This window comes from Topomyia yanbarensis, unplaced genomic scaffold (genome assembly GCF_030247195.1).
Source record: "Topomyia yanbarensis strain Yona2022 unplaced genomic scaffold, ASM3024719v1 HiC_scaffold_6, whole genome shotgun sequence".
Classification (NCBI taxonomy): domain Eukaryota; kingdom Metazoa; phylum Arthropoda; class Insecta; order Diptera; family Culicidae; genus Topomyia; species Topomyia yanbarensis.
Window position 1 is genome coordinate 105,726 of NW_026683824.1, and position 26,006 is coordinate 131,731.

A 26,006-nucleotide genomic window follows, 5' to 3' on the forward strand; every position below is an offset into this window, starting at 1 on the left:
CTTGCCGGTTGATAAAAAAAATTATTTTGGCTAAATATTTTGTTTTGCACGAAGCAAGTTACTTCCCTCGCAAAAAAAAGCAAAAAAAAAAAAAAAACAATCGTTCCCGAATACCCACTCGATCCCATTTGTACCCTAAAAAGCACAACCCGCTTCACAATTTGCTTCAGTGTCGCCCAATCGCAGATTTCTTCGGGATTTCGTTTTGAGAGCCACGAATTGCAAACAAGTTGATTGGTAGAAGATCACGAAATGCATTAGCAAAGTTGACGTAGACGCCGTACTACGCGCCTGTTCCGACATCAAACGGAAGCTTCGCCGAACAGCATCCAATTACGGATCGGTTTGAAATGTTCACTAATTTTTGGCCAACAATGGAGAACGTATCTTCTAATTTCAATCGAATCGTTTGTCTTTTTTTTTGACAGGTTGAGAAAAAAAATCCAAAATTTGTGTTGCCACCCGTTAACTTTTTTTGTTTTAGTAATTTTAATAACGAAAGTTTTCAGCAAAGGACCAGCCGACCGAAACGTTTTCCGCAGGTCGCCAAATTACGAGCACTTCCGCTCGAGCAAATATGTACAAAAATGAAATAATTTTATATAGAGAGAAGTTTTCTTTCGATTGGATAGCACCGAAAAGGTTTTCCAATTGCTAGAAGGTTCAAATTAACCTATTTTCCACAATTCAGTTTGCACGTGCCGCCATAGTCGGATACATGATTTGATAATATTCGGCCATACGCTTAAAACAGAATGTTCAGCGGGTGTTAGTTTGGACGGTGCGGACAGTGCAGTAAATTGAATGCAAACTTCCAGTGTACTTTTCACAAGCAGTAATTCGATTTTGGTTGATTTAAAACAACAGTCCGTAAAATTTTACCGGCACCGATCGAATAGTAACTTCCAACCGTCATCTACGCGTTCCCAAACAGAGCCGATGAATACGATCCTAAACAACAGACACCGGACCCCCGGTTATCATATTCGCAGACTTGCATCATCGTGCATCCATCGACTCGTCGTCTACAACTGTGTGTGTGGAAGAAAACCAAACCAAACGAACGCGCAATGGCTGAAACTGCTATCGACGTTGCTGCTACGGCCCCTGCCGTCGTCGCCTCTCCGCCAGCCGCCAAAGCGCCACCGAAGCAGGCGGCCAAGGCTAGCAAGAGTGACGCCAAGAAACCGAAAAAATCTTCAACCCATCCACCAGTGAGTGAGATGGTTCTGGCTGCCATCCGGACCCTGAAGGAACGGAGCGGATCATCACTGCAGGCGATCAAAAAGTACATCGCCGCCAACTACATGTGTGACGTCGCCAGGCTGGCTCCGTTTATCCGGAAGGCTTTGAAAACGGGTGTCGAGAAGGGAAACATCACCCAGACCAAGGGTACCGGTGCTTCCGGATCGTTTAAGGTGACGGTCGAAGCAAAGAAACCGGCTGGCGATAAGAAACCACCATCGGGTGCAGCGAAAAAACCGAAGAAATCGGCTACTAAATCCGGGGAGAAGAAAAATCCGCCGGCTGGTGGTGGTGAGAAGACCAGCAAGCCAAAGGCGGCGATCCCGGCCGCTAAGAAATCGGCTACGAAGAAAGCGAAAGCTGCTGCCCCTGCAAAGGCGGTAACGGCTGCCACTAAACAGAAAGCCACCAAACCATCGAAGGCTGCAGCGAACAAGCCGAGGGCACCTAAGCCAAAGAAGGCCGCCACCGCCCCGAAGAAGGTCACCGCCGGCAAGAAGTAAATTCCCGACAACGTGCGCGTCCCCCCAAAACAACAGTCCTTTTCAGGACTAACAAAATTGTAAAGAATTGATTGATGCTTATTTTCCGTTAATGCTCCGTTCCCCCCATGAGTTTTCTAGCTTGAGCAGCAGCGCGCGCACACACCCGCATTCAACTGGCTGCCGATTGGCAAGATAAATCAGTCGTCGTTAGTTTGATTAAACAAATCACTATAGTAAATAGGCGCGGTTTCTTGCTCAGATAAACGTACGTACGTACAGGTAAATTAATAGTAGGCCGTGGTTTTCTGTTGCCTTAACAAACAAACAAACAAACAGAGCAAGTATAATATTACTCTGATTAGCAAACAACGCGCTTATTTTGGCTATAATAAAACAGAGAAAAATTGGCTGGCACAATAAACAAACGAACGAACGATAATTACCGATTTTTTAGCCTAAATTGACGAACGTATTGTATTGTTCAACTTTGCGATTATGAATTGTGTTGGGTATTTAATTATTAACGTTCAACGCAGATCAGAAGTTTGAAGGCTGGGAAGTGCATTGTATTAACAAGTATGATCCAGAAATGTGTTCTTTTTGCGGCAGAATTTTCATACGCAGGGGCTGTTTTAGACTGACTGAGTAGAATATAGACGATAAAGGGGTAGAAAAAAGACCGTTTTCCGTCTTAACAAAAACAATCAACTAGCGGTAAGGGGAAAGACTACTTCCACAAACTACAGCAATTGATTTGGTGATGATTTGAAAAATGGACAGAGAAACAAAAATGACAACGACGTTTTTGCTCTAATGAAACAAACAAACAAACAAACAACAACAACTAATGTTTATATAAACTATGTGTACACATTTCAATTCAACTCTTTACCAGAACGTGTTTTGGTGGCCCTGAAAAGGGCCGATGACGATGGGGTGGTGGTGTGTGACATCCGGCGGCGGGGCGGGCGACACGTTTACTTCGAGCTGGTATACTTGGTAACGGCCTTGGTACCTTCCGATACGGCATGTTTCGCCAGCTCTCCCGGTAACAGCAAACGAACGGCGGTCTGTACCTCGCGGGAGGTGATCGTCGACCGTCGGTTGTAATGGGCCAGACGAGATGCTTCGTTAGCAATACGCTCGAAGATGTCGTTCACGAAGCTATTCATGATGCTCATCGCCTTCGACGAGACACCGGTGTCCGGATGGACCTGCTTCAGCACCTTGTAGATGTAGATAGCGTAGCTTTCCTTGCGCCGTTGCTTTCGCTTCTTCTTCTCTCCTCCTCCTGCTTTTGTGGCGATGTTCTTCTGTGCCTTGCCACCGCCGCCGCCGGATTTTTTCACAGCCTTTCCGCTGGCTTTCGGTGCCATAGTAACGACGTGGTTGTGCTGCTGTTAACGCTCTCGATGCGAACTGCGCTGACTGATTGGTAGCAAAAATCACTACATATCGCTTATATACGATCGTGTAGCGAGACGAAGGTTCGTCCTTTTTTGTGTTTAGCGCGTTTCGTTCGTTCGCTACTCCGCCCCTTTGGCGAACGATGTGCAATGAAGCGAATGCATAACAAGGGGTGCTGTGTGCGCGAGTGGCATCAGTGTTACTCGTATTGTCTACGTGACTACACACGAACGCGCACAGCGATAAACCTACAACAATGTCTGCACGCGGTAAAGGAGGAAAAGTGAAGGGAAAGCCAAAATCCCGCTCAGTTCGTGCCGGTCTCCAGTTCCCTGTTGGCCGAATTCACCGTCTGCTGAGGAAGGGAAATTATGCTGAACGTGTCGGTGCCGGAGCACCCGTCTACTTGGCAGCTGTGATGGAATATCTTGCCGCCGAAGTACTGGAGCTGGCAGGAAACGCTGCTCGCGATAACAAAAAGACCAGAATCATCCCCCGTCATCTGCAGCTGGCCATTCGAAATGACGAAGAGCTGAACAAACTGCTCTCCGGTGTGACCATTGCTCAGGGTGGCGTGTTGCCTAACATACAGGCCGCACTGCTGCCGAAGAAGACTGAAAAGAGGGCCTCCGCAGCAACTTAAATCCCGCTCCTTTCTAGCCGTAAAAACCGCCCTTTTCAGGGCGACTATTTTCTTCTGATAAAAAGAGTTAATTTGATTTTCACTCCGATAATCATCAACGTACATTTCTGTGAGCATTGCACAAGTTTTTTTTTTTTGCAATGCTCGTCAGACGCTTAATAATAGTTTCCCTCATATCATGGCATTGACGATTTCACCCAATCTCTCAAAAGTTCACTCATCGATTTGGTGCTAAATCACAAATCGGCCGCGCAAGATTTCCCTCAATGGGTCTTGTTTTTCACACGCTACTACTGTCGATCGGTACGAGGTGGTGCTGCTGGCAAAAAATCCCCCATCGGCGTGCTGTCTAACAAACACACACAGCCACCCGCCTGAGCATTTTTGGAGGGAAACGGAAAATTTCTGCTAATAATTCTTAGTAAAATATGATTGGTTGTGGTCCTGAAAAGGACCGTTTGTTGCTGTTTCGTTCTGGGGGGTGATGGGCACACACCAAATTTAGGCCCGCTCCCCACGGATCCGGCGAGCCAGTTGGATGTCTTTCGGCATGATGGTCACTCGCTTGGCATGGATAGCGCACAGATTGGTATCCTCGAACAAACCAACCAGGTAAGCCTCGCTGGCTTCTTGAAGGGCCATGACGGCTGAGCTCTGGAAGCGCAGATCGGTTTTGAAGTCCTGCGCGATCTCACGAACCAGACGCTGGAAGGGCAGCTTGCGGATTAGTAGCTCTGTCGACTTCTGATAGCGACGAATTTCTCGCAGCGCGACAGTTCCTGGTCTGTAGCGATGGGGCTTCTTAACGCCACCCGTAGCTGGGGCACTTTTACGGGCAGCCTTCGTTGCCAACTGTTTGCGGGGAGCTTTCCCTCCGGTGGACTTGCGGGCGGTCTGTTTCGTACGGGCCATGGCGCGAAAATTCTGCTCTACTACTGATACCACTGTGATGCTGTTCAAACGACGAATGATGACCAAAACAGACCGACCGATTTTTTAATGTAGAATACATTTAAGGTTTCAATATAGGGGTCCCGTTTCAAAATATCGGCTGCGGCGCCGCGTCAGATTTTGAACGTTAATAACTTTTATCATACTTAACAGAATGATTTGATTTTTAGGCCAATTTGTTGCAAATATGTTCCTCTATGGTGTATTAAAATTTGAAGTATGTATAACATGTACTAATAACAAAAAAAAGTGTTTTGAAAAATCTTTCGAAAACGACTCGGAAAAGTGAAAATTTTCAGCCCATCCCGCACAGAGCCGTCGTTATGGTAGACCAACCGAACAATAAAATAATGAAAAGTTTATATATAGGTCCACTACATGTTTGTTCGTATGGTTATTCGCATTGGGTTGCTTGGCGAGAGCACTTGGTGGGGGAAAGACGGCATATTCCTTTGGTTAGGCCATTAGAAGCCGGACGGAAAGGAAAGGCTCATGCACGGCACGAGAACGAGCGAGAAAGTGATAGTAGTGCATATTAGCGCGATTATATAAATATCTGTCGGTCGGTTTTTCTCATCATTCGTATTCGTTCAAGCACTAGCAGGCAGCCAGTCCATCGAAGAAAAGCAGTTGGCAATGACGACGGCGGAAAAAGTGCCCCAGCTACTGGTGACTCATCGCAACCCGATCAGGAACTGTCGCCCTGCAAGAATTTCGCCCTGCAAGAATTTCGCCCCAACTAAAGGGCAACAGAGTAGGCTATCGTTCCAGCGTCTGGGTCGTGAGATTGTGCAGGACTGCAAAGTCGAGCTACGCTTACAAAGCTCAGTCGTAATGATGCCCCGAGAAGCCAACGATGCCTACTTGGTCGGTTTGTTCGAGAATGCAAAATAGTGCTTTCTAGCTCACCGTGTCCGCGGGGAGTGCGTCTGAATTATGCTCCCGCAATAAAACAATAAACGGTTCTTTACAGGACCAATTAATTGTGTTCTAATAAGAGTTAAACTGAAATTTACATTTTATGGTGTATAACAAATAATTTTCAGAAAGCAATATAAGAAATACGATGTGTGGAAAGAAAGAAAGAGAATTTAAATTATCTTCTCTCGCTCGTTTTCGTGCACTGCTTTTCCATTCCTTTCTGCTGCTACTACCATCATAACTAAAACGAATGTGCGTGTTCCCTCACCATCTCATGGCCAGTGTTGCCAAAATTGCATGTCGCTATAACAATTTGAATTATTTTATTGATCCTCTCTAGTATTGATAAAATATAGAACATGCAAAGTACACTAGTCGCATGCTTTTATTCGAACTTTTTGGCAGCCTCCGTTGATTAACTGCATAAATCGATTTGTTTGTGCAGCTCCTTGCTAGTAGCAAACTAAATAGCCTTTATCAGCGCTAACAAATAACACGAAAGAATTTAAATTTGTGAAAATCTTTTCCTTCCTTCTTTTCAAATCTGCAACATTCTTTGAAAATATTGTTTGAATGTTATTGAAAAACTGAACATGCAAGTTTGCTAGCACTGGCCACTAGATTGAAGGCGATGGAAAGACAGAATATTCGTTTTGGTTATGCTAGTATTGGTAGCCGAACGGAAAGGAAAGGCGCAGGAATGGCACGAAAACGAGCGAGAGAGCGATAGTAGTGCTTTCTCGTGTGTTCATATATGAATATTGGTCGTTCGGTTTTTCTCATCATTCGTATTCGTTCAAGCACTAGCAAGCAGCCAGTCCACCGAAGGAAAGCAGTTGGCAATAGCGACGGACGGAAAAAATGCCCCAGCTACTGGTGACTCATCGGAACTGTCGCCCTGCAAGAATTTCGCCCCAACTAAAGGGCAACAGAGTAGGCTATCGTTCCAGCGTCTGGGTCGTGAGATTGTGCAGGACTGCAAAGTCGAGCTACGCTTACAAAGCTCAGTCGTAATGATGCCCCGAGAAGCCAACGATGCCTACTTGGTCGGTTTGTTCGAGAATGCAAAATAGTGCTTTCTAGCTCACCGTGTCCGCGGGGAGTGCGTCTGAATTATGCTCCCGCAATAAAACAATAAACGGTTCTTTACAGGACCAATTAATTGTGTTCTAATAAGAGTTAAACTGAAATTTACATTTTATAGTGTATAACAAATAATTTTCAGAAAGCAATATAAGAAATACGATGTGTGGAAAGAAAGAAAGAGAATTTAAATTATCCTCTCTCGCTCGTTTTCGTGCACTGCTTTTCCATTCCTTTCTGCTGCTACTACCGTCATAACTAAAACGAATGTGCGTGTTCCCCCACCATCTCATGGCCAGTGTTGCCACAAATGCATGTCGCTATAACAATTTGAATTATTTTATTGATCCTCTCTAGTATTGATAAAATATAGAACATGCAAAGTACACTAGTCGCATGCTTTTATTCGAACTTTTTGGCAGCCTCCGTTGATTAACTGCATAAATCGATTTGTTTGTGCAGCTCCTTGCTAGTAGCAAACTAAATAGCCTTTATCAGCGCTAACAAATAAGACAAAAGAATTTAAATTTGTGAAAATCTTCTCCTTCCTTCTTTTCAAATCTGCAACATTCTTTGAAAATATTGTTGGAATGTTGTTATTGAAAAACTGAACATGCAAGTTTGCTAGCACTGGCCACTAGATTGAAGGCGATGGAAAGACAGAATATTCGTTTTGGTTATGCTAGTATCGGTAGCCGAACGGAAAGGAAAGGCACAGGAATGGCACGAAAACGAGCGGGAGAGCGATAGTAGTGCTTTCTCGTGTTTTCATATATGAATATTGGTCGGTCGGTTTTTCTCATCATTCGTATTCGTTCAAGCACTAGCAAGCAGCCAGTCCACCGGAGGAAAACAGTTGGCGATGATGACGGTCCGCAAAAGTGCCCCAGCTGCTGGTGGCCCATCGCAACCAGCTACCGATCAGGAACTGTCGCCATGCTAGTATTTCGCCCCAACTAAAGGGCAACGGAGCAACTAATCCGCTGGCTAACATTCCAGCGTCTGGTTTGTAAGGTTGTGTATTACTTCAAAGTCGAGCTACGCTTACAAAACTCAGCCGTAATGAAGCCAGTGATGCCTACTTGGTCGGTTTGTGGGAGTGGGCGTAAATTACAATAAAAGCAACGGTTCTTTTCAGGACCAATCAATTGTGTTCTAGTGAGAGTTAAACTGAAACATTCATTTTAAGGTGTGTAGCATATTTTCAACAAGCAACATAATACGTTGGGTGGAAAGAAGTAGCTTGCACACGGAACAAAAATTTATATTATCCTCTCGCTCGTTTCGTGCACTGCTTTTCCATTCCTTTCTACTGTTATTATCAGTATTACCAAAACGAATGTGTTGTTGCATGTGTTTAAGAGAAACGTTGAAGTCGCATGCTTCTATTCAAGCTTTTTGGCAGCCCCCGTGAACTAACTGCATTAAATGATTTTTTTGTGCAGCTCCGTGCTAGTAGCAAACAAAATGGCCCTACCAGTGTCTGATTCGTGAGATTGTGCAGGATTTCAAAGTCGAGCTAAGCTTATAAAGTTCAGCCGTAATGGTACCCGAAGAAGCCAGTCTTGTCGTTTTGTTCGAGGCTACAAAACAGTTCGCCAGGCACGTAACTATCATGCCAAAAATATCCAACGATCCAGCGCATCACCATCAACACCAACGCCGATACCAAAGGTTCTTTTCAGAACCACCATTATTACCATAGAGAATTATTTGAAAATTTCCCATTCAAACGTGATTCTGTTGAATATTATTAGATTTAAATTAACGTCTCGAATTGAAATCACGACGCTCCGGTTATGTGACAGACATTACCCACCCATCTTTTTTTATTGTGACCACGACTAACGGTTTAATATAGACACCCCATTTCAATATTTCTGAAGGAACAGAAGGTCGAGTTTGGAAAGTTTGTAACTTTCATTGTACTTAACCAAATTACACAATGTTCGCACTAATGATTCAGAAATATGATCAGGAATCTTCTGTTAGATTTGTAAGTATGTATAATTTACATGAATAAAGAAAAATTGATTTTCAGGAATCAATTATTATCTGTTCTTCCATTGGCCAGTACTACGCGACTTCCTCATGCTAACAATTAATTTCATCGTTAGCCATCTCCCTCACCAAGGCCAACAACGCCAACAAAACCGGTCCTTTTCAGGACCACCATCATTTTTGTAAAGAATAATTTGAAATATTCCTCGCCCAAATCACCTTTTGTCCGAAAATCCTAATGAGTATCAACATATTTGAAGAACGTGTTCCTTATGTATTCTACATCTCTCCGGTTATGTCGCAGACATTACCCACCTATCTTTTTATAGTCGCGAATAAACACTACTATCGCCTGTCTCGCTCGTGTACGTGCCATGTGCCTTTTCGTTCTGTATACGGTTCGATTCGGCTACTATACTTCCCCCACCATTTCCATTCCGGAGCCAGTGTTGCCAGACTTGATTTTTTCAGCTTTTCATTAGATTTGCAAAAAAATATTCCTAAAAAGAAAAACTATGTATGAGCAAAAAAAATCGCCTAGAAATCAATAAAATTCCAACAGTAGAAGAATATCAAACAGAAATAGTTTGTTCATCAGTAACAATTTGTTCCATCATAGATCAGTATCAGATATCGATATTTAAGTACCATAGAAGCCAATATAACGTACCATGTAGACGGATGTATAGAAAATCTTTATAAGTTAAAAAAAAAACCCGTTTGTTTTTCGATTTACTTTTTCTTTCTTTCTTTTTCAGGAGAATCAATTTCCGGGCAATCGTTTTCCAGGGAAAATGCTACCATGTCAGCATTAGTCCGGATAAAGCAGATTTCGGCAATCCCAAGCTACTAAAACAGTGGCAACAGTGAACTTCGTGTTCGCGCTATTTCCCCTTCAAACCAACACATCACGAGTAAGCATATAGATAGCAGCCATGGTAATCTTCCTATGCGGCGGCGACTGAGAATGTGTGTGCATCAGTATAAAAGCGCTACTCAATGGGCCGAATTGCAACATTCGGTATTGGAATCTCGCTGCTGCAGGTGTGCTGCGCTAGCCTACTAAGTTATTACCTACAACAACCAAGAAGATGACTGGCCGTGGCAAAGGAGGCAAAGGGCTCGGCAAGGGAGGCGCTAAGCGGCACCGCAAGGTGCTTCGTGACAATATCCAGGGCATCACCAAACCCGCCATTCGTCGTCTGGCTCGACGTGGAGGAGTGAAGCGAATCTCCGGTTTGATATACGAGGAAACCCGTGGTGTGCTGAAGATTTTTCTGGAAAACGTTATCCGGGACGCTGTGACGTACACTGAACATGCCAAACGGAAGACCGTCACTGCGATGGATGTCGTCTATGCGCTTAAACGCCAGGGACGCACATTGTACGGTTTTGGTGGTTAAGCCCTACCACGACGTTCACGACAACACAAAAGGCCCTTTTCAGGGCCACCAAATGTTTAGAAAAAAGAATTAGTTTGAAATGTATCCTTCATAATTTTCATCCACGTTGCAGGGGCGTACTGTTTAATGTGCGATTTTGATGGATATGCGAGAGACCGTCGTAACACTACAACGCGCTCAGTCGCTGGGTTTCCCTTTTTTCATATATGCATTTCCTTTTTCTTTCTCCTGAGCTTGCGTATCATGGGACAAAACGGCTCGTTTCTCGATAGCAACGAACCGCCGACCGACTCTTTTTTTCGCGCGCGCACGTTTTAGCTTACCACGCTTTCACCTACCTGTCTACCTATGAATTTGCGTACCTTTAATTGGTCTGAATGATAAAAGTAAAGTTGATGGCTGGTGAGTTAGTACTGTATCAATCAGGAAGCAATTACAACACACACACACACACACACAGGAAGAGAGAGAGAGAGAGAGAGAGAGAGAGAGAGAGAGAGAGAGAGAGATTGAGCAACCGTAAAAAAGTCCAGCTTGTGATCTGTGTCGGGGGACAAGCGTTCCCATCGATGCGTGCGCTGAAGCGCCTGGGTGTGATGGTCGACGCGTGCGGTTTATCAGCTCACAGCCATGTACACAACGATGTAGCGAGTTGATCAGTACATCCTAAATAATAGAATTTTGAGTTAGCCAAAGCAATTCGAAATAACACTGATGATTAGAGCACTAAAATCAAAATCCGCAACTAAAATGTTGGATTTTTTTCGAGGTATTTCTCTCTGTCTGTCTCTGCCGTCGAAACAAGAAAGCATTTCGCGAGCGCGTTGTACGGTTCTACGAGCAACACAAGAATCTCGGCGAAAAGTGCACGGTACAATATTTCAAAGGGGAAAACGTTGCGCCGTCGACTGTTTACAACACCTTTCGACGGTGCAATCTCAATGCCGCTTGCCGGTTGATAAAAAAAATTATTTTGGCTAAATATTTTGTTTTGCACGAAGCAAGTTACTTCCCTCGCAAAAAAAAGCAAAAAAAAAAAAAAAACAATCGTTCCCGAATACCCACTCGATCCCATTTGTACCCTAAAAAGCACAACCCGCTTCACAATTTGCTTCAGTGTCGCCCAATCGCAGATTTCTTCGGGATTTCGTTTTGAGAGCCACGAATTGCAAACAAGTTGATTGGTAGAAGATCACGAAATGCATTAGCAAAGTTGACGTAGACGCCGTACTACGCGCCTGTTCCGACATCAAACGGAAGCTTCGCCGAACAGCATCCAATTACGGATCGGTTTGAAATGTTCACTAATTTTTGGCCAACAATGGAGAACGTATCTTCTAATTTCAATCGAATCGTTTGTCTTTTTTTTTGACAGGTTGAGAAAAAAAATCCAAAATTTGTGTTGCCACCCGTTAACTTTTTTTGTTTTAGTAATTTTAATAACGAAAGTTTTCAGCAAAGGACCAGCCGACCGAAACGTTTTCCGCAGGTCGCCAAATTACGAGCACTTCCGCTCGAGCAAATATGTACAAAAATGAAATAATTTTATATAGAGAGAAGTTTTCTTTCGATTGGATAGCACCGAAAAGGTTTTCCAATTGCTAGAAGGTTCAAATTAACCTATTTTCCACAATTCAGTTTGCACGTGCCGCCATAGTCGGATACATGATTTGATAATATTCGGCCATACGCTTAAAACAGAATGTTCAGCGGGTGTTAGTTTGGACGGTGCGGACAGTGCAGTAAATTGAATGCAAACTTCCAGTGTACTTTTCACAAGCAGTAATTCGATTTTGGTTGATTTAAAACAACAGTCCGTAAAATTTTACCGGCACCGATCGAATAGTAACTTCCAACCGTCATCTACGCGTTCCCAAACAGAGCCGATGAATACGATCCTAAACAACAGACACCGGACCCCCGGTTATCATATTCGCAGACTTGCATCATCGTGCATCCATCGACTCGTCGTCTACAACTGTGTGTGTGGAAGAAAACCAAACCAAACGAACGCGCAATGGCTGAAACTGCTATCGACGTTGCTGCTACGGCCCCTGCCGTCGTCGCCTCTCCGCCAGCCGCCAAAGCGCCACCGAAGCAGGCGGCCAAGGCTAGCAAGAGTGACGCCAAGAAACCGAAAAAATCTTCAACCCATCCACCAGTGAGTGAGATGGTTCTGGCTGCCATCCGGACCCTGAAGGAACGGAGCGGATCATCACTGCAGGCGATCAAAAAGTACATCGCCGCCAACTACATGTGTGACGTCGCCAGGCTGGCTCCGTTTATCCGGAAGGCTTTGAAAACGGGTGTCGAGAAGGGAAACATCACCCAGACCAAGGGTACCGGTGCTTCCGGATCGTTTAAGGTGACGGTCGAAGCAAAGAAACCGGCTGGCGATAAGAAACCACCATCGGGTGCAGCGAAAAAACCGAAGAAATCGGCTACTAAATCCGGGGAGAAGAAAAATCCGCCGGCTGGTGGTGGTGAGAAGACCAGCAAGCCAAAGGCGGCGATCCCGGCCGCTAAGAAATCGGCTACGAAGAAAGCGAAAGCTGCTGCCCCTGCAAAGGCGGTAACGGCTGCCACTAAACAGAAAGCCACCAAACCATCGAAGGCTGCAGCGAACAAGCCGAGGGCACCTAAGCCAAAGAAGGCCGCCACCGCCCCGAAGAAGGTCACCGCCGGCAAGAAGTAAATTCCCGACAACGTGCGCGTCCCCCCAAAACAACAGTCCTTTTCAGGACTAACAAAATTGTAAAGAATTGATTGATGCTTATTTTCCGTTAATGCTCCGTTCCCCCCATGAGTTTTCTAGCTTGAGCAGCAGCGCGCGCACACACCCGCATTCAACTGGCTGCCGATTGGCAAGATAAATCAGTCGTCGTTAGTTTGATTAAACAAATCACTATAGTAAATAGGCGCGGTTTCTTGCTCAGATAAACGTACGTACGTACAGGTAAATTAATAGTAGGCCGTGGTTTTCTGTTGCCTTAACAAACAAACAAACAAACAGAGCAAGTATAATATTACTCTGATTAGCAAACAACGCGCTTATTTTGGCTATAATAAAACAGAGAAAAATTGGCTGGCACAATAAACAAACGAACGAACGATAATTACCGATTTTTTAGCCTAAATTGACGAACGTATTGTATTGTTCAACTTTGCGATTATGAATTGTGTTGGGTATTTAATTATTAACGTTCAACGCAGATCAGAAGTTTGAAGGCTGGGAAGTGCATTGTATTAACAAGTATGATCCAGAAATGTGTTCTTTTTGCGGCAGAATTTTCATACGCAGGGGCTGTTTTAGACTGACTGAGTAGAATATAGACGATAAAGGGGTAGAAAAAAGACCGTTTTCCGTCTTAACAAAAACAATCAACTAGCGGTAAGGGGAAAGACTACTTCCACAAACTACAGCAATTGATTTGGTGATGATTTGAAAAATGGACAGAGAAACAAAAATGACAACGACGTTTTTGCTCTAATGAAACAAACAAACAAACAAACAACAACAACTAATGTTTATATAAACTATGTGTACACATTTCAATTCAACTCTTTACCAGAACGTGTTTTGGTGGCCCTGAAAAGGGCCGATGACGATGGGGTGGTGGTGTGTGACATCCGGCGGCGGGGCGGGCGACACGTTTACTTCGAGCTGGTATACTTGGTAACGGCCTTGGTACCTTCCGATACGGCATGTTTCGCCAGCTCTCCCGGTAACAGCAAACGAACGGCGGTCTGTACCTCGCGGGAGGTGATCGTCGACCGTCGGTTGTAATGGGCCAGACGAGATGCTTCGTTAGCAATACGCTCGAAGATGTCGTTCACGAAGCTATTCATGATGCTCATCGCCTTCGACGAGACACCGGTGTCCGGATGGACCTGCTTCAGCACCTTGTAGATGTAGATAGCGTAGCTTTCCTTGCGCCGTTGCTTTCGCTTCTTCTTCTCTCCTCCTCCTGCTTTTGTGGCGATGTTCTTCTGTGCCTTGCCACCGCCGCCGCCGGATTTTTTCACAGCCTTTCCGCTGGCTTTCGGTGCCATAGTAACGACGTGGTTGTGCTGCTGTTAACGCTCTCGATGCGAACTGCGCTGACTGATTGGTAGCAAAAATCACTACATATCGCTTATATACGATCGTGTAGCGAGACGAAGGTTCGTCCTTTTTTGTGTTTAGCGCGTTTCGTTCGTTCGCTACTCCGCCCCTTTGGCGAACGATGTGCAATGAAGCGAATGCATAACAAGGGGTGCTGTGTGCGCGAGTGGCATCAGTGTTACTCGTATTGTCTACGTGACTACACACGAACGCGCACAGCGATAAACCTACAACAATGTCTGCACGCGGTAAAGGAGGAAAAGTGAAGGGAAAGCCAAAATCCCGCTCAGTTCGTGCCGGTCTCCAGTTCCCTGTTGGCCGAATTCACCGTCTGCTGAGGAAGGGAAATTATGCTGAACGTGTCGGTGCCGGAGCACCCGTCTACTTGGCAGCTGTGATGGAATATCTGTTGAAAAAGAATATTTCGCAGTGATATACGTACGAAATATTCTTTGTATATAAACAATTTGCCATTCACGGGACGGCAGTTGACAGTAAGAACTGTCATACGGAACGTGCTATAAAAAGCTCTGAGATGTCATCTGACAGAACGTCATGTGACAAAAGCTTCAAGTGGGTAACTTGAGCTTTTGCATATGGACGCCGCGCATGGATGTGTTGTTTACTATAGGCAGAGGGTATGACAGGGTATGGCAGTCAATAAGGGACTGTGATAAACAGTGCATGAAATATCAATCGATATCGAACTATGTTAGCATTATATAACTTGACGAACAAGAATCAAATAAAGTTATCTCAAACCTACCTACAGAAATACTTCGTGTTTTCTTACGGTATTATCAACAGGTTATGGGCCCAGTAGTTAACTGGAACTAGCCACCTGGACTATTGTAAAATAGTTGTTTTGGAAGATACATGTTTCGGGTAGAAACGGCCGGCGAGAACCATCGTTCCGGTAGCAGCGGCATCCAGCGACGACCAGCGTTTCGGGCAGAAACGGCATCCGGCGAGGACCAGCGTTTCGGGTAGAAACGGCCAGCGAGAACCATCGTTTCGGACAGAAGCGACATCCGGCGAGGACCAGCGTTTCGGGAAGAAACGGCATCCAGCGAGCACCAGCGTTTCGGGAGCAAGCAGAGGATGGCGACCCAGCAGCAAGCTGGAGGATCTGCCGAGAGGATGGCAACCCAGCAGCAAGCTGGAGGATCTGCCGAGAGGGTTACTCTCGAGGACAGAAGAGGTGGTGGCTACGAGAGGGGAACTCTCGAGCGCACCGTGCCGACGACGGCATACTTCGGTAGCGTCAACCGCGAATCGATATTCGACGGTTCGGAGTTGCGGTTCCCAGCCTGGAAATGGCGAATGGAACATCATCTTATAAAGATGAAACTCCAGCACACGTTGCTACGAACGCCCGAAGAAGAGGACTTCTACGAACCAGTAGTAGGTGCCTCGGAAGAGCTAGAAACAGCCAGGAAGGCTAAGCTCAGAAAACGGCTTGATGACGACGTCGAAGCATTGGACGAGATTGTCATGATGGTCAACAATGATGTTTTGAATAAACTCATTGGGCTCAACTATGCGAAAGAAGCCATGGATACTCTGGTCAGAACGTACCAAAAGGGCGGTACAGCCGCTATGGTTAATATGCGGGACCGGTTGTATACCATCAAACAAAGACATCACGACAAATTGTCCATGATTTTTGATGAGTACGATCTGATTATTCGCGAGCTAGATCGTATGGGTTCAAAAATGACAGCATCGGAAAAAGTTCATGCTCTACTGATCTCCATGCCAGACAAGTACCGACACGTCAAAGGCGCTCTGATGGTACTGACGAATGAAGAACTGTGTGCCAAGCCGATCATGGAGATCAAACGAATGTTTATTGATGCTGAAGCTGGGGAAGAGAAGCAGACAGAAACGAAAAACGTTGCGCTGTCTTCAAAGTACAAGCCAAGGAGAGAGGTAACCCGATGCTTCGGTTGCAACGAAACTGGGCATTTTAAAAATAAATGCCCACTAATGAAAAAGTTTAACGCGAAGGAGAAAGATAAGTTCAAGAAGCAGCAAAAGATGGAGCCTAAAAAGAGCTTTGCAATGATGACCAAAGCGGATCGTGGTAGGAGAGTCAGATTCGTAATTGACTCAGGAGCAAGCGACCATATGGTTAATGACGAGAAGCTGCTGGAAGATGTCCAAGAATTAGAGAAGCCAATCACCATTTCGACGGCGAAAGCGGGCCAGAATTTACGGGCAACAAAAGTTGGAAAAATGCGATTAAAGAGTGTTGTGGGTAACAATACAATAAAAGAATTGAAATTGTACAACGTTCTTTTTACTCCGGGTCTTGAAGAAAATCTCCTTTCGGTTAGAAGGGTTAGCAAAAATGGTAAAAGGGTTACTTTTACGGATGAAGAGGTTATCTTTGAATTTGAAGATGAAGTAATTGCTTCAGGAATCTTCGTTGATGGTTTATTCCACCTTGATCTATTTCGGGAAGAAAAGTCGGCGGAAGATGGAACAAACTTAGCATTGTTCGGAAAGAAGGTGAGTTTGGAAACATGGCATAAAAGACTTGGCCATATCAGTGATACGAGTTTGGAGAAACTAATTAAGAAGGGAATGGTTGAGGGTATCAATCTAACTTCTGGAAATATTAGTGAAACAAATGTATGTGATGGTTGTATGGCGGGGAAGCAGGCTGCATCCAAATTTAAACACTTGCAGCTGCCAAGATCAAAACGACCACTGGAACTCATACATTCGGATGTTTGTGGAAGCATGGAGCAGGAAACCTATGATGGCTATCGTTACTTTGTAACCTTTATAGATGATTATACGCACTTTCTCGTGGTTTACCTCATGAAACAGAAATCGGAGGTTTTCGAGAAATTTAAAGAATTCGAAGCAATGGCGACAGCATTCTTCGAAAGACGTATTTCAATGCTAAGGTGTGATAATGGAGGGGAATATACAAGTAACGAATTTCAAGCTCATTGCAAAAGAAATGGTGTTAGAATGACGTTCACTGTTCCATACACACCGCAGCAAAATGGTGTAAGTGAACGTATGAACAGATCTTTAATGGAAAAGGTCAGAACTTTGCTTTACGAAAGTGGATTAGCGAAAGATATGTGGGGAGAAGCATTATATGCAGCAACATATCTAATCAATAGATCTCCAACAAGTGGGATAGAAGAGGACAAAACTCCGTATGAAAAATGGTTCAAAAAGCGACCAAACTTGAATCATTTAAGAGTTTTTGGGTGTAAAGCATTTAAACAAATACCTAAAGAGAGGCGTCAGAAATTAGATTTCAAAACAAAACCTTTGATATTTGTGGGGTACGCAAATAATGGTTTTAGATTATGGAACAAGGATACGCGTTCAATAGAAATTGGCAGAAATGTAGTATTCAATGAATCTACCAGAGCCAATCAAGATATTGACCACACAAACATGGATTTCGTAGAATCATCTGGTCAAGATTTAATTAGATGTACACGCTTAAACCAAGGAGAACAGAACGAAGACGAGGATGATGCTATCCTTCCTTCTGATGAAGAACAGCATGAAGAATGCACACTCATCGAAACAGAGCAAGATAATCTAGATTCACTTGAAGAATCAGTTGGCGAAACTGACTATGAAAGTACAAATGAAAATCCAACAGACGAAAGAGAGGACGTCGATGATGGTCAATCATTGCGTCGAAGCAAGAGGGAGAGAAAGATACCGGGTTGGTATTCCGATTATACAGCAAAAACAGCAATGATTTTCAACGAAGAGATTCCGCAAACTATTGAGGAATTGAAGAAAGTTTCTGATTGGCAAGAATGGAAGCATGCTATTCAAGAAGAGTTTGATGCATTACATCAAAATGGTACTTGGACAGTGGTTAACTGTTTGCCAAAAGGAGTTAAACCAATTAACTCAAAATGGGTTTTCTCAATGAAAGAAGATGGAAGATATAAAGCACGATTAGTGGCAAAAGGGTGTTCACAGCGTCCTGGATTCGATTACTGTGAAACATTTGCACCAGTCGCCAAACTAGAGAGTGTTCGGTTAGCACTAGCCCTTGCTAACGAGCATAAATTGTTAGTACATCAAATGGATGTCAAAACTGCATTTCTACATGGGAAGTTAGAAGAAGAAATATACACGAAACTTCCACCAAACGTAAATGGGCAAAGACAAACTGTTCGTCTACACAAATGTTTGTATGGATTGAAACAGGCAAGCAGATCTTGGAATAAACATTTTGATGATGCAATGAAAACATTAGGTTTTGTCCCTCTCAAAAATGACAACTGCATCTATAAGTCAAAATCTAGAGGCATTATAGTAATACTATATGTAGACGACATTTTACTACTTGCCAAAAACATCGAAGCAATTACGTGGATTAAAAAGAAACTTGGAAGGTTATTCCAAATGAAAGACATGTTAGAGATTAAGCACTTCCTGGGAATGGAGATAAATCGTGATTTGGAAAGCCAGACTATTGAAATTTCTCAAACAATATACGTGGAGAAACTTCTTAGTAGATTTGGGATGGCTGATTGTAAACCAGTGGGGACACCATTGGATATCAACACGAAATGGTCAAAATCTGAGGCAAAAATCACTGAAGAGCCATACAGAGAACTGCTGGGATGCTTACAATATCTTTCACTAACTTCTAGACCTGATATTTGCTCTGCGGTAAACACCCTAAGCAAATATGCTAACTGCGCCACCGATTGGCACTGGTCAGGATTAAAACGAATATTGCGATATTTGAGGGGAACGAGCAATACAAAAATAATTTATTCATCAAATACCGAATATCCAGCTTTAGTAGGATTTGCCGATGCAGATTTTGCAAATGATCCTGATGATAGGAAATCAGTTTCAGGATACGCATTTCTACTATACGGTAATCTTATTTCGTGGTCAACGAAACGACAACCGACTGTAAGCTTATCAACAAGTGAAGCAGAACTGATAGCACTTTGCGCTGCTACGAAAGAAGGAGTGTGGTTAACACAACTTCTCAATGAATTGGATGTAAACATAACACCATTCATCATAATGGAAGATAGCATCCCATGTATCAACATAGCACAGGAGCCAAGATCACATCAACGGATGAAACACTTGGATATCAAATACCTTTTCATCCGGGATCTCATCAAAAATGGTAGAGTAAAACTACAGTTCATCCCAAGCGTCGATCAACCTGCAGATGCCTTCACTAAGGGGTTACCTAAAAATATACACAGAAAGTTATTCGGTGTATTGAATGTGCAAATTGTGGGGAAGTGTTGAAAAAGAATATTTCGCAGTGATATACGTACGAAATATTCTTTGTATATAAACAATTTGCCATTCACGGGACGGCAGTTGACAGTAAGAACTGTCATACGGAACGTGCTATAAAAAGCTCTGAGATGTCATCTGACAGAACGTCATGTGACAAAAGCTTCAAGTGGGTAACTTGAGCTTTTGCATATGGACGCCGCGCATGGATGTGTTGTTTACTATAGGCAGAGGGTATGACAGGGTATGGCAGTCAATAAGGGACTGTGATAAACAGTGCATGAAATATCAATCGATATCGAACTATGTTAGCATTATATAACTTGACGAACAAGAATCAAATAAAGTTATCTCAAACCTACCTACAGAAATACTTCGTGTTTTCTTACGGTATTATCAACAATATCTTGCCGCCGAAGTACTGGAGCTGGCAGGAAACGCTGCTCGCGATAACAAAAAGACCAGAATCATCCCCCGTCATCTGCAGCTGGCCATTCGAAATGACGAAGAGCTGAACAAACTGCTCTCCGGTGTGACCATTGCTCAGGGTGGCGTGTTGCCTAACATACAGGCCGCACTGCTGCCGAAGAAGACTGAAAAGAGGGCCTCCGCAGCAACTTAAATCCCGCTCCTTTCTAGCCGTAAAAACCGCCCTTTTCAGGGCGACTATTTTCTTCTGATAAAAAGAGTTAATTTGATTTTCACTCCGATAATCATCAACGTACATTTCTGTGAGCATTGCACAAGTTTTTTTTTTTTGCAATGCTCGTCAGACGCTTAATAATAGTTTCCCTCATATCATGGCATTGACGATTTCACCCAATCTCTCAAAAGTTCACTCATCGATTTGGTGCTAAATCACAAATCGGCCGCGCAAGATTTCCCTCAATGGGTCTTGTTTTTCACACGCTACTACTGTCGATCGGTACGAGGTGGTGCTGCTGGCAAAAAATCCCCCATCGGCGTGCTGTCTAACAAACACACACAGCCACCCGCCTGAGCATTTTTGGAGGGAAACGGAAAATTTCTGCTAATAATTCTTAGTAAAATATGATTGGTTGTGGTCCTGAAAAGGACCGTTTGTTGCTGTTTCGTTCTGGGGGGTGATGGGCACACACCAAATTTAGGCCCGCTCCCCACGGATCCGGCGAGCCAGTTGGATGTCTTTCGGCATGATGGTCACTCGCTTGGCATGGATAGCGCACAGATTGGTATCCTCGAACAAACCAACCAGGTAAGCCTCGCTGGCTTCTTGAAGGGCCATGACGGCTGAGCTCTGGAAGCGCAGATCGGTTTTGAAGTCCTGCGCGATCTCACGAACCAGACGCTGGAAGGGCAGCTTGCGGATTAGTAGCTCTGTCGACTTCTGATAGCGACGAATTTCTCGCAGCGCGACAGTTCCTGGTCTGTAGCGATGGGGCTTCTTAACGCCACCCGTAGCTGGGGCACTTTTACGGGCAGCCTTCGTTGCCAACTGTTTGCGGGGAGCTTTCCCTCCGGTGGACTTGCGGGCGGTCTGTTTCGTACGGGCCATGGCGCGAAAATTCTGCTCTACTACTGATACCACTGTGATGCTGTTCAAACGACGAATGATGACCAAAACAGACCGACCGATTTTTTGTCGTGACTAACGACTTACCTTTCAATATAGGGGCCCCTTTTCAAAATTTCGGCAGAAAAATGATGTAAGATTTTGAACGCTTATATCTTTTGTTGTACTGAATGGATTTAATCAATTTCTTCGGCATTTTGTCGAAAATATTTGTACCAATGTTGTATTAAATTTTGGAATATGTAGGACATTCATTATCAACGGAAAAATAGTGTTTTGAAAAATCTTTCGAAATCGACTCGGAAAAGTGAAAATTTTCAGCCCATCCCGCACAGAGCCGTCAAAATGGTGCAGCAAATAAACAATAAAATAATGAAAAGTTTATATATAGGTTCACTACATGTTTGTTCCTTTGATTATTCGTATTGGGTTGCTTGACGAGAGCAGTTGGTGGGGGAAAGCCGGCATATTAGTTTCGGTTATGTCATTAGAACCCGGGCGGAAAGGAAAGGCTCATGCACGCCACGAGAACGAGCGAGAAAGCGATAGTAGTGAATATTAGCGAAAGCGTTACGTACAATTTGAACCTTAATAACTTTTCTTCTACTAAACGGATTGCCAATCTTGTTTCATAAATCGGAAGGAAAACGTTCAACGCTTGCTACCGATACGTTGTTTGCTATATAAAATTTGTTTAAATAGTTCAAAAACTACTTTAAATGAGAATCAACATTAATGATAAAACCTATAAATAGGGGTGTCGCAGCTTTTCTCAAAGCCAGACGTGTGTAAGACGCAGTGCATAACAGACGTGCGTGGTCGTGAGAAGCTGCATCGGACGACCAATCAAATTGGCTACCACCGGAGAGAGGAAAAACGGTGGTGGCGGTGAGAAGGCCAAAAAGCCAAAGGCTAAGAAACGCAGTCACTGAAAAGGCGGTAGTAACTGCCACTAAAAATGCTACCAAAACATCGAAGGCTGCAAAGCGTACTCATTCGGTGTGAGCTACGAAAGGGGAAAGATTGTATGGATGTACGCAGTAAAAACAATCTTCGGCAAGGTTTGAATTGTTTTAAAAGATTCCCGTCTTGTATCAACATAGACAAACCGTCCTTATCAGGACGAAGGCAAAATGGAAAAAGAATTTAATTAGAAAGTTTCTTTTATTAACTAGTATTAAGTTTGCGCTTGGTAATTCTGTACTTTTACCAGTGAATCATGAGAAAATGTTTTTCTAATCTACAAACTCGAAGGTTTTTGCAAATCCTTCCAAGAAAATCAGTGAATGTGACAACTCTGCTACTAAGCGAAAGCTACACCAAAACGAATGATGAAAATATTTTTATTTATCGAACAAAAGGACGGCCTTCCATCTGCATTGTAAAGTCTATAAATAGGAACACCATGATGAAAACTGTGCTCATTCGGTGTGAGCTGCGAAAGGGGAAAGATGTATGTACGCAGTAAAAACAATCTTCGGCAAGGTTTGAATTGTTTTAAAAGATTCCCGTCTTGTATCAACATAGACAAACCGTCCTTATCAGGACGAAGGCAAAATGGAAAAAGAATTTAATTAGAAAGTTTCTTTTATTAACTAGTATTAAGTTTGCACTTGGTAATTCTGTACTTTTACCTGTGAATCGTAAGAAAATGTTTTTCTAATCTACAAACCCGAAGGTTTTTGCAAATCCTTCCAAGAAAATCAGTGAATGTGGCAACTCTGCCACTAAGCGAAAGCTACACCAAAACGAATGATGAAAATATTTTCATTTATCGAACAAAAGGACGGCCTTCCATCTGCATTGTAAAGTCTATAAATAGGAACACCATGATGAAAACTGTGCTCATTCGGTGTGAGCTGCGAAAGGGGAAAGATGTATGTACGCAGTAAAAACAATCGTCGGCAAGGTTTGAATTGTTTTAAAAGATTCCCGTCTTGTATCAACATAGACAAACCGTCCTTATCAGGACGAAGGCAAAATGGAAAAAGAATTTAATTAGAAAGTTTCTTTTATTAACTAGTATTAAGTTTGCGCTTGGTAATTCTGTACTTTTACCAGTGAATCATGAGAAAATGTTTTTCTAATCTACAAACTCGAAGGTTTTTGCAAATCCTTCCAAGAAAATCAGTGAATGTGGCAACTCTGCTACTAAGCGAAAGCTACACCAAAACGAATGATGAAAATATTTTCATTTATCGAACAAAAGGACGGCCTTCCATCTGCATTGTAAAGTCTATAAATAGGAACACCATGATGAAAACTGTGCTCATTCGGTGTGAGCTGCGAAAGGGGAAAGATGTATGTACGCAGTAAAAACAATCTTCGGCAAGGTTTGAATTGTTTTAAAAGATTCCCGTCTTGTATCAACATAGACAAACCGTCCTTATCAGGACGAAGGCAAAATGGAAAAAGAATTTAATTAGAAAGTTTCTTTTATTAACTAGTATTAAGTTTGCACTTGGTAATTCTGTACTTTTACCTGTGAATCGTAAGAAAATGTTTTTCTAATCTACAAACCCGAAGGTTTTTGCAAATCCTTCCAAGAAAATCAGTGAATGTGGCAACTCTGCCACTAAGCGAAAGCTACACCAAAACGAATGATGAAAATATTTTCATTTATCGAACAAAAGGACGGCCTTCCATCTGCATTGTAAAGTCTATAAATAGGAACACCATGATGAAAACTGTGCTCATTCGGTGTGAGCTGCGAAAGGGGAAAGATGTATGTACGCAGTAAAAACAATCGTCGGCAAGGTTTGAATTGTTTTAAAAGATTCCCGTCTTGTATCAACATAGACAAACATAGAATTTAATTAGAAAGTTTCTTTTATTAACTAGTATTAAGTTTGCGCTTGGTAATTCTGTACTTTTACCAGTGAATCATGAGAAAATGTTTTTCTAATCTACAAACTCGAAGGTTTTTGCAAATCCTTCCAAGAAAATCAGTGAATGTGGCAACTCTGCTACTAAGCGAAAGCTACACCAAAACGAATGATGAAAATATTTTCATTAATCGAACAAAAGGACGGCCTTCCATCTGCATTGTAAAGTCTATAAATAGGAACACCATGATGAAAACTGTGCTCATTCGGTGTGAGCTGCGAAAGGGGAAAGATGTATGTACGCAGTAAAAACAATCGTCGGCAAGGTTTGAATTGTTTTAAAAGATTCCCGTCTTGTATCAACATAGACAAACCGTCCTTATCAGGACGAAGGCAAAATGGAAAAAGAATTTAATTAGAAAGTTTCTTTTATTAACTAGTATTAAGTTTGCGCTTGGTAATTCTGTACTTTTACCAGTGAATCATGAGAAAATGTTTTTCTAATCTACAAACTCGAAGGTTTTTGCAAATCCTTCCAAGAAAATCATAGAATGTGGCAACTCTACTACTAAGCGAAAGCTACACCAAAACGAATGATGAAAATATTTTCATTTATCGAACAAAAGGACGGCCTTCCATCTGCATTGTAAAGTCTATAAATAGGAACACCTTGATGCGAGGCGTACTCATTCGGAGTGAGCTGCGAAAGGGGAAAGATGTATGTACGCAGTAAAAACAATCGTCGGTAAGGTTTTAATTGTTTTAAAAGATTCCCGTCTTGTATCAACATAGCTATCTACAAACCGTCCTTATTAGGACGAATGTAAAATGGAAAAAGAATTTAATTAGAAAGTTTCTTTTATTAACTAGTATTAAGTTTGCGCTTGGTAATTCTGTACTTTTACCAGTGAATCATGAGAAAATGTTTTTCTAATCTACAAACTCGAAGGTTTTTGCAAATCCTTCCAAGAAAATCAGTGAATGTCGCAACTCTGACACTAAGCGAAAGCTACACCAAAACGAATGATGAAAAGATGGGTTGGTGATGTATATGACATAACAGGGGTGTCGTGACCACACTTCGAAGTTATTTCAAATCTTGCAAAGCATAAATTGACATAATTTCAATGATTGTTCCTTTATGAATGAAATGACAAATTTTCAGGTCAACGCGGCAATAACTTTGCAATTTATAGAACAATTTTATATTTTTAGTTATCATATATTAACTGTCATCTCTTCCAAACAACTTAACCCTCTGCTGCCAACCCCGTGGTTTTGCAGGGTTAAGGAGAATCATTGTAAAATGTCCAATACATGATTTTATGTTGTTACCTCCACTAAAAACACTTCAGAACACTCCCACCTGTCATACATGCACATTGTCTGCTTGTTGAAATCATTATATGAAATTATTGACCTGTATTCAATGCGGAGAACTCGTTAATAAAATTGTTTTGCTGAATATACTAACGAACGGGATCCCCAGGAAAATTTCGCTGAGCCCGGTGAATCGAACTTAATGCGTAAAATTTAGCCATTTGAAAGAGATACAAGCAGAATTTTAAGAATATGATCATCGCGGTTATGTCCCGGACATTACCCGCTCCTAGGTTTTTGCTAAGTGTGTTCATTTTTGTACGAAAAAGATTCCGATGGTTGTTTCGAGAGATTTTAACATTGATATTTCAAAGGAAGAAAATTGTTCATTTCATGAATGAATGTCTCAACCAGCTTAGAATCCAGCGCATCCCCTATCAACGCAGACGCCAACAATAAAGGTTCTTTTCAAAACCACCATAATTATTATAAAGAATAACTTGAAACAATCCCACATATTTCATTGAGTATCATTCGATTTGAATTACAAGTCAAACGAGTAGTCACGACACTCCGGTTATGTCCTAGACATTACCCACCCATCTTTTTTTATAGTCGCGAATAAACACTACTATCGCCTGTCTCGCTCGTGTACGTGCCATGTGCCTTTTCGTTCTGTATACGGTTCGATTCGGCTACTATACTTCCCCCACCATTTCCATTCCGGAGCCAGTGTTGCCAGACTTGATTTTTTCAGCTTTTCATTAGATTTGCAAAAAAATATTCCTAAAAAGAAA

The 26,006-nt window shown here is 42.8% G+C and overlaps 5 protein-coding genes and 1 pseudogene across 5 annotated transcripts; 3 read left to right on the forward strand and 3 right to left on the reverse strand.

Annotated features, from left to right (window-relative positions):
• Positions 1-1,070: 1,070 nt before the first annotated feature.
• On the forward strand, positions 1,071-1,946 carry LOC131695908 (histone H1A, sperm-like). Its single transcript, XM_058984441.1, has 2 exons — positions 1,071-1,625; positions 1,869-1,946. The coding sequence occupies exons 1-2, from the start codon at positions 1,071-1,073 to the stop codon at positions 1,944-1,946; spliced, it is 633 nt and encodes a 210-aa protein (XP_058840424.1).
• Positions 1,947-2,707: 761 nt separating this feature from the next.
• LOC131695882 (histone H2B-like) lies at positions 2,708-3,106 on the reverse strand. The gene has a single exon (XM_058984416.1). The coding sequence runs from the start codon at positions 3,104-3,106 to the stop codon at positions 2,708-2,710; it is 399 nt and encodes a 132-aa protein (XP_058840399.1).
• Positions 3,107-3,393: 287 nt separating this feature from the next.
• Positions 3,394-3,780, forward strand: LOC131695909 (histone H2A-like). Its single transcript, XM_058984442.1, has one exon. It carries the CDS (start codon positions 3,394-3,396, stop codon positions 3,778-3,780), a length of 387 nt encoding a protein of 128 aa, XP_058840425.1.
• Positions 3,781-4,281: 501 nt separating this feature from the next.
• On the reverse strand, positions 4,282-21,055 carry LOC131695910 (uncharacterized). The gene is made up of 3 exons (XM_058984443.1): positions 20,642-21,055; positions 13,798-14,042; positions 4,282-4,732 (listed from the first exon to the last, which is right to left on the reverse strand). The coding sequence occupies exons 1-3, from the start codon at positions 21,044-21,046 to the stop codon at positions 4,282-4,284; spliced, it is 1,101 nt and encodes a 366-aa protein (XP_058840426.1). The 5' UTR covers positions 21,047-21,055.
• On the forward strand, positions 6,713-10,139 carry LOC131695881 (histone H4-like; annotated as a pseudogene).
• On the reverse strand, positions 13,794-14,192 carry LOC131695883 (histone H2B-like). Its single transcript, XM_058984417.1, has one exon. The coding sequence runs from the start codon at positions 14,190-14,192 to the stop codon at positions 13,794-13,796; it is 399 nt and encodes a 132-aa protein (XP_058840400.1).
• Positions 21,056-26,006: the final 4,951 nt, after the last annotated feature.

What these genes read in the sequence shown, in the direction of transcription:
- LOC131695908 (XM_058984441.1), top strand. Translation starts at nt 1,071, where the DNA reads ATGGCTGAAACTGCTATCGACGTTGCTGCTACGGCCCCTGCCGTCGTC. An exon ending in CTGCTGCCCCTGCAAAGGCG is followed by an intron (nt 1,626 to 1,868) that starts GTAACGGCTGCC and finishes TGAGTTTTCTAG; the next exon opens with CTTGAGCAGCAGCGCGCGCA.
- LOC131695882 (XM_058984416.1), bottom strand. Translation starts at nt 3,106, where the DNA reads ATGGCACCGAAAGCCAGCGGAAAGGCTGTGAAAAAATCCGGCGGCGGC.
- LOC131695909 (XM_058984442.1), top strand. Translation starts at nt 3,394, where the DNA reads ATGTCTGCACGCGGTAAAGGAGGAAAAGTGAAGGGAAAGCCAAAATCC.
- LOC131695883 (XM_058984417.1), bottom strand. Translation starts at nt 14,192, where the DNA reads ATGGCACCGAAAGCCAGCGGAAAGGCTGTGAAAAAATCCGGCGGCGGC.
- LOC131695910 (XM_058984443.1), bottom strand. Translation starts at nt 21,046, where the DNA reads ATGGCCCGTACGAAACAGACCGCCCGCAAGTCCACCGGAGGGAAAGCT. An exon ending in GCCGGATCCGTGGGGAGCGG is followed by an intron (nt 14,043 to 20,641) that starts GCCTAAATTTGG and finishes TACATCTACAAG; the next exon opens with GTGCTGAAGCAGGTCCATCC. An exon ending in ACCAAGTATACCAGCTCGAA is followed by an intron (nt 4,733 to 13,797) that starts GTAAACGTGTCG and finishes TCGTTTGAACAG; the next exon opens with CATCACAGTGGTATCAGTAG.